The 12,563-nt window shown below is 42.7% G+C and overlaps 1 protein-coding gene across 3 annotated transcripts in view; it reads right to left on the reverse strand.

Annotated features, from left to right (window-relative positions):
- dennd1b (DENN/MADD domain containing 1B) overlaps positions 1-12,563 on the reverse strand; it is a 154,378-nt gene that overhangs the window by 82,384 nt on the left and 59,431 nt on the right. For all 3 annotated transcript variants that reach the window (XM_054789327.1, XM_054789329.1, XM_054789330.1), the window contains exons 4-6: positions 6,631-6,680; positions 5,744-5,863; positions 962-1,031 (exon numbers count right to left, since the gene is read on the reverse strand). In XM_054789327.1, coding sequence (XP_054645302.1) covers positions 962-1,031; positions 5,744-5,863; positions 6,631-6,680 — 240 coding nt within the window. The remainder of the gene's footprint in view (positions 1-961; positions 1,032-5,743; positions 5,864-6,630; positions 6,681-12,563) is intronic.

The raw sequence follows: 12,563 nt of genomic DNA on the forward strand, positions 1-12,563 counted from the left end.
GTGTACAGTGAGAGCAGAGGTGGGAGGGTGTAGGAGGGAGGGGGGGCGGTGTTAGGGTGTGTGCAATCGAACAGCCTCCTGTCATGAGAGACTCAATGCTCACACGCATGGTCAACAACACAGCCTCGGGAAACAGTTCATTTAGCCCTCGCCTTAAACCCTCATCGCTCTTCTGTCTTCCCTTGTCTGTCAACATCTCCCTCTCGCCTGGAACGGACAGCGGGGTAAATAGAAACCAAATCATGCACACTAACATATCAGGCAGCCGGGATTTACAGCAACTTCTCTCCACATCGCACACAAAACTGTCCTCCTCGGCTTTCCTCGCTCACTGTTTATTACATTAAGCGAGCGAGTCAGTTTCAATCACAGATGCTTTATTTTAAATGATTATGTAAGGCGTGTTCCTGATTGTTCTCTTTTTACAAGCCTCTTGATCACGGCTCTCTGAGGGTTTTTGGAAGAGGTACTGACTACATGACAAGTCAAAGTGGTCCCACAGCTCGAGACGAGTTTCCCTCCCTTTTCTTTTCACCTCAGCCCTCTCGCTGCGCTACATGTTGCACATCTCCCCAGTTTGTTACATATTTTACATTTCTCCTCCCTTTGCTACTACAACACAGTGAATAGTCAGGGGAAAAGACTTTTGCGTGTGTGTGTGTGTGTGTGTGTGTGTGTGTGTGTGTGTGTGTGTGTGTGTGTGTATTAGGGATTTGTTTTCCAGTAAATCATCAGGAGTAACTTCCATTTTACGATCAGCGTTTGGTCTGTGAAATGTCAACATAACAACGGGAGCACAGCTGAGCCCGAGACATAAAACAACACAATAACGTGTGAGGAAGAAATACCTTACACAGTCTAGTTTACTATAGTTAAAAAAAGGCCGTACTTTCATTCCCAGCCACTCCATGTACATTATCAGCTGCTAGCAGTTTAGTAAATGTGTAAACATGATGATTACCTGTTGTCTCCATAAGTAGTCTGCAAGGGTGTTCAACAGCTTGTAGTAGATCTCAAACCATGGAAGGTAACTGCAAGGCAACAATGCAAAAATACACATTTTTAACACGCAACATTTTGACGTGCTTTCACAAAAATATTCTAGAATTGTGCCATAATATTTTTTTTGCATTCACTGCACTATTATCCTGCAACATGGGAATCCGAGTGATTATTCATTCTATAAAAACTACCAAAAAAACTTCCCACCATGAAGAACTTGTCGCAAACATGGCAAGTAAAGTGGCAATAAAAGTATAACTGGCCATAATTTTGATCCAGGTAAAATAATTAAGCATGTTTCCGTTAAAACTAAACTGAACTGTAAACCACCCCCCCCCCAAAAAAAGGAACACACAAGATGTGGGGTGACAAAACAACATTAGGTCCTTATGATGACCTTCTTCATACTTGTGGGCCTTTATGAATTCCTGTCATGTCTGCTCTTTCATCCAAAAGGAGAGTGTAGAAAAGAAAAAAAAAACACAATACATGTATGATTTTAAATTTCTAAATAAACGCAAAAGACCAGGCCACCAAAGTTGTCATGTGATGCTATAGTTTACAAGCATACTGTTCCCAGATGCACAGGCTTAACAAAAATGCAGTCCAAGATGCTTCCTGCACCCTACGCATTAAAAGTAGTATTAGTATGCAATTCATGGACAGAAAATAATTTATTAACAAGCATAATAATAATTGCAGTGTTTGTGTTAGCAAATCTTATCGCTAAGCACAGCCGGCATAAGCTAAACGCATGTGCAGCATGGCTCTCTTTACAAGGCTGACATATTCTTGGCCAAGTTGCTTTCTCGGTGGAAGAAGGCCAACCGTTTCTTTTGGCTGTGATGGCTCTGCTGATTTCATGTTATGCAACCAAATTGTAAAAACATGGTGTCCTATCAAGATATTGAATTTAGATTCGCTTTTACCTTTTAACATGCAATTTGGAACACTGCTTGAATAAAGAGTCCAGCTGGAAAAAAAACAGTCCTATTAATTCCACATTAACAAGCCTGAACGCGGGGGTTTCAAAACCTATAGGACAATAATGGGCCAATCAATCAAAGTGGACACAGAAGCGCTATAGTCCCCTTTAAGTTGCTTGATATAAGACAAACGTTATTAACAGCAATTGAATAAAACTAAAAGGAAACTAAAAACCCAAATGTATGTGGCCTGTGAGTGTGTGAGCCCAAGTGCTGCTGTGGCAGTTGGCTGGAGATTGAAGAGCTTCCAGGGCATGGGTCACTGGCTGCTCTGTAGACTGGAATTAACAGACAACAAGAAAACAATAAAGTGAACCTAATGCAAATTTTCATATCGCTAAATCCGCAAGGGGCCAATGACAAGCCGGGTTCCTAGGGAAGTGCAGCCAAGCGCACCAATCAGAGGGGCTGACTGACCATTAGTCTGAAACAATCAGCCTCTTAACATGCCTATATTTTGACATCTGCATGAAGATTTACTGCAATCGGGTCACACTTGCAGGGGAGGCCGACTCAAACATGCTTAGGGTAATTCACATGCTGACTGGCTATCAACCTGAAGACCTATTTCTGCCACGTCAAACAACACAAAGCACAAATGCGAGGTCAATTTATGTTAAAACATACAAAAAAAAAACTTCATCCTGATAAAAGAACTAAGGAGGAGAACAAAGCCTTTGCATTATCTGTCTCCTTCACAACTCCTGTTTAAAAATCCAGGCTTCAGGACATTAATCCTTCATTTTTCACAACTGCAGCGGATGTTGAAAAAAAAAGAGAAAAAAAAGAAAAAACCCAGGCTGCCGTCAAGCTTTACAGAACTCTCAAGTCATTACAGCGCACTACACTTCCTTTGTTTTAGAGGAAATCACATGATTGCTGGTGAAAGCGCAATAATCAACATTCTTCTTCCAGCTTGATAAACAGGAAATATCCTTTCATTAGTACAAAAGTAAATTAATATAAGCATCGAATGCATTTTTTGTGTCCTGGTTATCCTCCAGCTCGGCTGTCTTGTTGTTGCTAAGTTTAAGTTAGGAGCGCTCAGAGAGATACTCCTACTCGTCACAGTTCATTGCTCAGATGTGTTTGTGAAAGGCAAATCCTCTGATAGGGAAAAAAGCATCCATCACTAGAGTGCTCAGAGCATGGGGGGGCCCTACAATCCCCCCTCCGTCGTTTTAAACATGTCTTCTTCTCCATGTAGCAACCAGTTTATCTGTGGCCATCGAGATCCCTTAAAACATATTTTTAAGTCATTAAGTGCATACAAATGCCAATAGGCCCTTCAAGAAATGCCACAAAGTATATCTCCCATGCTGATGCCACCCTCCCTCCACAAGCTTTCAGTTCCTTTAATAACGTTGGATGATCTGTAGGGTGTTGACTTTTATTCCTGTTTCTCAGATGAGTCTTAAATCTCCTTTAGCACACAAGCACCTAAAACTGTAAGTTATCCTACACTTTGGAGAAACATCTCAGTGGAAGATTTCATTACACCTTTACTTTAACAGGTCGAGGGTTAAACACAGGGGAGGAAGCGTTACTCACCCCCTCCCAGCAACCCGTTAAGGCGACCACTAACCAGTCGCTAAAGTGTGTCCTACAGGCTCCGCCATCAAATAAAATGCAGGAAATCCGCTTTTTCCCCCCCTCCCCTGTCCAACGGTTCTCTTTTGGTTAGGAGAGTCAGGCAATAACAGGGTGTGAGGGAATAACAACATGGGGAAAAAAATGAACAATTATTATTTGTTTTGTTTTTCAAAGCTGCCTGAAGGGAGTGGCGGCACTTTTTACACCACAGCTTTCTTGAGCTTAAAGCCCCGTCCACATAAAACTGTCCCCCTCATTAAGGCACTTCCTTGTGTGAGGCAGAGGTGACAATTTTATAGTCCCAGCACTTCAACAATCACAGAGGCACAAACACTCTTAATCACTTTTATTTCATATCCAGGGGAAATAATAGATTATGTAAATATTAATGCCTCGTATTTTAATGCTCAGATATATTTTTTAAATGATGTTTTATGTCACGCATGGTTAATTGTGTGAAATGAATCACTGTAAATACAAATTGATGACACTTTAAGGGGCTTGTATGTATGTATGTATGTATGAATGAATGAATGTATCTCCCCATTTCTTCAATGAGACATCCACATTTTTTTCATTTTCCAATGGCAATAAAACTCCCCAAAACAAAATAAAAACAAATACATGTAAGCTTTCTATACATAATTTGGTTAAAAATGAAGCAAACTATGAAAAGTCCTCAGAATGCATAATGAATTTTATACATCATATGTCAAATGAATTAGCATGTCTAACTCAGCGAGAGGGACAGGGGAGCCTCCGCTAATTGGCAGCAAAGCTTCATGCATAATTATGGACCAAGAGCGTCTTTGCTGTCGCACTGTGGCAGTATCCGAATAACGAGGAGAGTGAGAGAGCGAAAAAGAGAGAGAGAAAGAAACAAAAGCCATGGAGCCAGCCGTGTGTGTGTGTGTGTGTGTGTGTGTGTGTGTGTGCTGGGCTGGACACTGTTCTTTTCACAGCAGCTCATCATAACAGTGACAAACCCAGAACCGTCCACCAAACACAGACACACACACACACACACACACACACACACACACACACACACACACACACACACACACACAATACACAGGCTTTGTGCTCTTTCCGCCATTTAACTGTTTATCTGCTCCATGCCCGAGTTAAAAATGGTTTCATTCTGCACATTGCCAGTTCATCCTATAGTGCACAAGCTTGTCCACTGAGATTTGCACCAAAGTGTTTTCTTCGTAATGGTGGGGTAATTACATCTGTAAAACACTGTGTCTACATGCAATTATGTAGGAATTAAATGATAATAGTCTTTGTTGGGGTGCAGATATGCAGAGAAACTGCAGTCTTACTGGGTTTGATGTTCTCATTTATGTCTGCTGTAATAGGATAACGCCACCTTTGAAACATCAAAATGTCCTCGATTGTGGATAACTGTGAGTAAGTCACCAACACATTTGTGTGGGCAGATAAAAATTTAAACTGCTTAATCGGGTAAAGTTCAGCTCGGTGTGCAGAGGATGATAACAAAGTGAGTGTTCACTTCTAAGATTTACCAGGTAAAAAGATTGTTTTTTAAATTATTTTTGTAAATGAGAAATAATTAGATATTTGTATTTATGAACAAAAAAATGTGCACATTAGATTTTTTGGAAACAGTACACAGCATTAAGTCTTTTTTTTCTTAATTACTACAGTTTAGGTTATTACATAAATATCGGGTTTCATTTTATGCCCAAAGACACACTCGCCACATTAGGGACCTTAGGTCAAATCTAATACAAGAGCTTCATCAAATATTCAGCCTTTACAAACATAATACTGCTCAGTTTTGACTTACACTGACAGAGAAGTATTCATGTAACAATATGTGTATGATTGTGGTTGCAATTTGCGGTGGTGTACAATTGCTACACATCATTCTGAAAGCTGTTTCCAATATTTGGGTTTCATTATTTATCTACACGACAGTGGCAAAATATAAGAACCAGCTCTCAGTATGATGCAGTGGAGTTGCACACTGCAAAGTATAATAAGCATACTTAATAATTATTCCAGTTATTATTATTATTATGATTTTATTATCAAAGCCAAGGTGGCCTAAGTGTGTATAATTTACAATCATCTCTACTTAACATAACATTCAGCATGGAACTATGGTATAACACCTTGTGTGTGTGTGTTACCTTAGCAGACATATGCAGACTCTGCAACCTTGAGTGAGTCGACAGAACCCAAACCTCTGCTTTCCGTCGATATCGGTCAGCACAAAGGTGAAGTTCTGTCCGACGTGGCTCTGGGACACCCTAAAAGAAAGAGGTACAAACATGGATACAAGAGGCTTCCTAAGGACTGTATAGCTTGTATGAACTGGTTATTATGGTACAAGAACCATGCAAAATGTAAATATCCACTACATTTTGTCTCAGTCAAAATGTGTTATTGCTCAAATTTGGTATGCAACTTCCTTGATAGAACACAAGACACGCGCCAGAGGATCCTATCACCACTAGATGGCAGCAGATCAGCTTCAGTGAAAAAAGATTCCACACTGGCGCTCTCTAGCCTGGCAATAGGGATTTTTTAATACCCTTTTCCCAAGCCAAAATTTAAAGCCCGTTGCCTTTAGGACAGCTGCTGGCCTGATTGGACGTTTGTAGTGTCAGGAAATATTTGCCCTTAAATTTGGACTTTTTGGCAATGTTTTATAAACAGTTTTATTGCTTGCAGTTCTATTTTGTTTTTGTGTTTACAAGAAAATGCCAACTTTGCGGGGGGGAAAAAAGGTAAGGTAAAATGCCCTCATGTAAATATGTAATGACAAATATATTATTACATTTTGACACGCAACAGACACATCAACAATAGTTGGGTTTGTCTGTCTTTTCATGTCCGTTTTACTGTGCGTGTGTGTGTGTGTGTGTGTGTGTGTGTGTGTGTGTGTGTGTGTGTGTGTGTGTGTGTGTTGGGAGGAGGACCAGGTGAGTATATAAAATGTGTGTGTAAAGCAAAGGGATTGAAACTGAGATGCGGTGGAGGAAAAAAAGGAAGCAGGAGGAGACAGGAATCATACCTTTCCATGTCAAAGGGAAAGCAGAACTTTGGTACTGTATGAAGAACCTCCTGGGAGAGCAAAACAGACATAGCAGTTTAGAGAAATCAAAAAGACAACAAAAAAAAAATCACAATGCATGTAATAACAACACTCTTCAAGTGGCAAAGGAAAATGAGGATTAATGTTAACCACGACTGATAACAATCTGACATGTCCCAAACAGTGTCGCCTAAATGCACTTAATCCAAATGAATGGGCCGTATCACGTGGCTAAACAAAGTGGAAATGGACTCTTTTCTCCACAGATAGGCAGGCACCCTTAGACCACAGCTTGAATAATTAGCAGTTAATAAGTTCATCGATTATGGTGTGCCAAAGGGAGATGAAAGGATGAAGGAAAAGAAAGAAAGAGGGAGAGAGAGAAGACACAGTGCCGAGGCTACGGTGGTGGCAGATTGTAGCGACAATGGGATAAGCAGCTCAGAGGGGTTAAGAGGTATGGTGGGGGGCACAAGCCTTTGGGGCTATACCTCCCAACACCTCCCCTGTGGGTTGGAAGGGGAGGAAGGGAGGGTCTGCATGCTCTTCAAGTAAGGTGGGAGAGAGGGGGGGGCGGCATATGGATTTAGACAGCGAGCAGGAACAGAGCAGAGCACCATATGGGTGAGCCACTCCAGACCAGCCACGCAGTCGCCCAGCACTAGGTGCACACTCTGTCTGTCTGTCTGTCCCTTGGTCTCTGCTCTCGTCGCCCAGAAAAGGTGCAGGGTCCGTTCTGCAGTCTGTCTCACAGCTCGTCTACCTCTCTTTCAGCCATGGCCAAGCTCAGAGACTAATCCTGGTGACTGCCTATGCTCTGGCCTCACTCGCTGTCTCTATTTTATCTTGCCATGCCTGCCAAGCACGGCCACTGAGTCCAAGGCATGTCTCCTTTTTTTCCCCCCCCTCCCCTGATCGGACACATCACCGCTGAGAGTCGGGCTGCTTCTCTGCCATCTCTCACTCAATCTGTCTCCCAGTGCCAGCCTCAGGTTGGGTGTCTGCTACGTCTGCTGCCTACTGTTGCTAAGACCTCGCCGTGGGGATCAGTCACTGATCCTCCAACAATCTCCCCCGCCCCCACCACCACCACCATCAAAACATAAAGCTGCCACCCCAGCACAACACAAGCATTGTCACAGACAAACAAGCAACAGCAACAATGAGCTATGACAGAATGGGGGGTGAGAGAGTGTGTATGTGCATTTGAGTGTGGGATGTATGTGAATTCCTGCCTGCTTCAAGGACTTTGCTTTCATGGATGGGGGGGTTAAGCATGTACATTTGTATCAGTGTACGCGTTCGGGTGTGTGGGTGGCTGACTCGCCTATATATTTGTGCGTGCACATGCCCAAATATGAAGTGCAGGGGGAAAGAAGGGGAGGTGAGGTGAGGTTGGTGGGAAGTAGCTGTTCAGAATCTGTGATCGAATTGAGAAGTCAACAAAGACAGAGGGCTGGGTGGCAGAGGAGGTCTGTGTGTGGGGTGGTGTGTATCCTTCTGTGTGTGTGCGTGTGTGTGTTCATGTGCGTGACTGTGTCTTGGCGTGTGCGGCTGTAAAACTGTCACACACATCAGAGCTGCCATCGCTGTGCGCGTCTGCTACTATTATTAACCACTATGTACGCACACCAACATGTTCCAGAGAGCCTTCCTTGGCGCACTGCATATGGTACACAAATCCAAACACACACAGTGGGACTCGCTTTGCCTGCAAATAAAAACATTTGACTTGCCAGATTTGAGAGTTGTCACAGCCCCGCCCACATCAGGTATCTGCGCTTGAGTGACAGTCGAGGGACTGCCGAGACTCTGATCTCATACAGGACCATCGGGAATGTGCGTGCTTGTACGTGTGAATAATGTGACATACAAACAGCAGACGTGTGCTATATATATATTTCTAAGGGCAATGCAACATATAAGATTGCCATCCTCAGATATATTGGTATCATATATTGTGAAGACATTTGCAGTCTTCTGTCTTTAGCCATTAAACAAACTGGCTATCTTATCCTGCTGAGAAAGATCTTAGAATGAAGCCGTCTTCTTTATGCACCAGATCTATTCAAGGATTCAGCGGATGACTATTTTCATTTCTGTCAGTTGTTATCTGTACTAGGAATGGACATTAGCAGAAATAGTATAGAGTATTCTTAAGCAATCAGCAGAAAAATTCAAAATGAATCGTAAACTTTTTAAAATATTCCTGCGTGTGTACAAAGTGTGGTTGTGTTTCGGGGCAGGTAAAGCTAGTTCTTCTATGGGTGCATTCACACGTTTTTGGTTGGCTTAAAACAAACTCAAGTCCTTTGCTCAGTTAGTACGGTTTATGTGAATACAGTCCACCGAACCCAAGACCGGATCAAACAGGCAAACTGCTGGATGGGTCTCTGCCCGCTTGCAAGGGGACTCTAGTGCTTAGTGAGGCAAATGAGAACGCTGACCAATGCACCAAAACACCAGTCAATGATGTCACCAAATGCGACCAAAACCAGGCAATTGTTAGCAGAATTCAACAGAAAGCTGAGTCAAAGGAGTCGTGCTGCTCATTACTGTTTGGTGGAGTAGTCAGAAATGCAGTCTCCTTGCAGCACATCTTCAGGAACCTTTTTGATGTCTTTATGCACTTTACATTTCTTACATCTCAGCTGGCGAAAATTCCACCATAGAAGCAAAAGCCCTACAAGCATATATAACCCGGAAGACGTCATGTTGTTGTGGATGCCGTACATATCACATACGGCATCCAATCGAGGTGCGACTTTATTCATATAAAGTACTTTTTGGTCCGCTGAAAAAAAAAACCCAATGATGGACACCAACTTAACAACACTTATTTTTTTATGGTCGTCCTTCAGAGTCAAAGATGACTGTGACTTTGACTGACGTCATGACTTCCACTTGACTTGGATTATTGTGAGGGGGATTTGTGCAGATCGTCAGACACACTCTCTCGTCCCAGCCCATCTGTATTCAATAGCAAGGCGCAGCCAAGACAGTTGGAAATAAGGTAGGATGCAGTGGTTGGCCAGCAGTGCCCTTCCATGTGTCACTGTGCCCTAGTCACACTCCACAAGGCTTTCACTGGGTCCACCTTTCTGCCCTTTGACATTGACGAGTCTGGTGGTTTCTTCTGCGCTGTCTGCGGTCTGTCAGACTGGTGACGCAGCATCAGGAGCAAGTGGGGGTTCTGTAGCTTGCTCAAGGATATTTCGACGCGGTCACAAGGGGACTGAGGATTGAACCGACACTAAAGTGCGCTCAAAGTATCTTCTTTATCATTTTTGGTCCGCACTGGAGTACCCAACTTCAAGTGTGAACGCACAAATTTAGTAGTGCTCCTCGCCAGCTTCTTCTGCAATGTGAAATCAGTTCTACTCAGCATGATGGACATATCTTTCAACCACCAAAAAGCCACAATCGATAAACCATCTCTAAACCAGACACAAAGCAAATGAATATCATCAAAGACAGGGCTCTATCAAAGAAAGGGCTTACTCTGTTCATGCTGTCTTTCTATGTTGTTCTAACCCTCTTCCTGCCTGTTTGGAGGCGGGAGACGAGTAAAACAAAGACGCATGTACATGGCAATGAATTAAGGCCGGCAAAATTATACAGTTCATTTTCATTTACTGTGTGATGAATTCATTTATTTATGAAACAGGGTTTTTTAAAATTTTTTACAAATCTTGTCACGTTAAAATCTCACGAGATCTTGTGACACCCCTAGTTGTCACATGTTTTTGCACAGATGCTGTCAATGTGAATAACACCAAAACTACTACCATTGTTAACCACAACAAGTGTTAAGCAAGCAAACATGGTGTTCCCCTAATAAACCATTAGGTTTTAACCAATGAAGTATCCTGCCATTATCTCTTCTCCCCTATCTGCTGGTTTGTGGTTTCCTACATAACACCTGTATTACTGGTAACTATCAGGCATTCTCCACTCCTTTATGCTTCTCCTGCCTCATACCTGGGCTCTGTGACGGGCATACAAGAAATGCACAAAGGGAGGTGTTCCGTCACAGTATTTTTCAGCACAGTATGCCCTCCACCACTAAGAGCACTCACGTACAGTACATATACCCCACAATTCGCCATTTTCCCAAGACAACAGAAAAAGCGGCAGCTAATATATTTGTAGCGTTGCACAGAATGTGGCGGAGGCAGTGAGGGAGGAATGTGCTGCTAGCTTGGCAGACGCTGTTTATCGTGAGTGGAGACAGGGGTATCACTCAGCGAGACAGAATGCTCTGGGTTCCCCCAATGGACCATCTCTGCACACAACACTACAACAGCAGCCCTGTGCAGCTTTGCATCGTACCCCAGCAGAATAGTATGGTGCAACAAGGAGGAACAGCGATGCAGCAACGGAACACAGTCTGAAGTTCTCTTAAAAATAGGCCTAAAGTTAATATGTATTCTCACTCAACTCACATTATTTTAGAAGTGACTGTGGTTGGTTAAATTAAAAGGTGGATTTGATGGGCCCAGTTTGGCTGTTTGTAACACACACACACACACACACACACACACACACACACATTTTCACGCCACTTCTTCTCAAAGCCAAATAAAATGCAGAAAACCAGCATTAAAAAGCGCATACAATAAGTGAGCTATTTAAAAAGTGCTATGTAAATGTATTTCATAGTCAACGCAACATTACTCTTGGTGTTTCATTTTGGGTGTGAACTTCATGAGCAATATTCGCGTTACCATATGCTTTCAAATACAGATGAGGGAAGCAGAGGAGGATGGTAAAGAAATGTGAATGCACCGAGTGTGTGAATAAGAACAAGTGAGATGGAACATGTTGAAAATAATCAAGCAAGAGGTGAAAAGGAGAGACTGTGCGGAAGACTGAGGCAGACAAAGAGACAAAGTGAATGCCATAACAAACGGAGAGATGGAAAGTTATTCAGTGTGCGGACACTGTGGCCAAGGGAGGGGAGGTAGAAGGAAGTCAGTTCATACCCTTTCCCCATGCAGCAAGGACTCCTCCCTTGGGAGACTCAGACTTTAAGCCTCTGCCCTGCTTTATATTCCCCTGGATACTGCAGCCAGATCAATCTAGCCGGCTGCCCGACGTAACTCAACCTAGTTGAGAGCAGCTCGGCCTCCAGCATCATCAACTTGGTTTAAGCAGGAATAGAGTACAGCGGCAGGCAAATTACAATGTACAATGTACAATTTGTGTACCAGTATTAGAAACAACCTTTAAGGCGCCTATAACCATGTGTTAGCCCTGAAGTAAAATTCACATATACTTCCCAGTAATGTGTGTGGTGTTTTTAAGTTTATTCTGTTGAGGAATTCTGAATGCGTTTGAGTGAACCCTACATCTGCTTTTATTTTTGTCATTTGTTTTATTGTTTCCCGGCAGTGCAACTTCTGGTGCAGACATTTGTGCGTGCGTGCATGTGTGTGTTGTATGACTGCATAAAAAAAGACATAACTCAAATAATGCAGCCAATATGTCCAATGTAATTTTTCCAATATTTTTTGGCAATACATAAATCATAAGCAAATTAATTAAAGCTGGGAAAGCAACAAAATCCACAGTATGCCACATATCTGAGCCACTTGTTAACTCGAAGCACAGTTGCATACAACCACATTGTGTCCCACTGTGCATCATCCAATTATTGATGACACTATATACTGCGTGTACAACATTTGATAAGAGTTGTTCAACAAAACTGATTTGCTGTCCTATTACACCCCTGACATACTTGAGGTTGCCCCACAGGTACTCAGGTGGGTTCAGGTCTGGAGACATATTTGGCCCCTCCATCTTCAACTTCCTCAGCAAGCCACTTGTCATCTTGGAGGTGTAAGAGAAAACTGCCACGCAGCTCAGCTTCCCAAGGTGACGAGATCCTGCTCTGCTTCAAAATGCCA

This window comes from Dunckerocampus dactyliophorus, chromosome 10 (assembly GCF_027744805.1).
Source record: "Dunckerocampus dactyliophorus isolate RoL2022-P2 chromosome 10, RoL_Ddac_1.1, whole genome shotgun sequence".
Lineage (NCBI taxonomy): Eukaryota > Metazoa > Chordata > Actinopteri > Syngnathiformes > Syngnathidae > Dunckerocampus > Dunckerocampus dactyliophorus.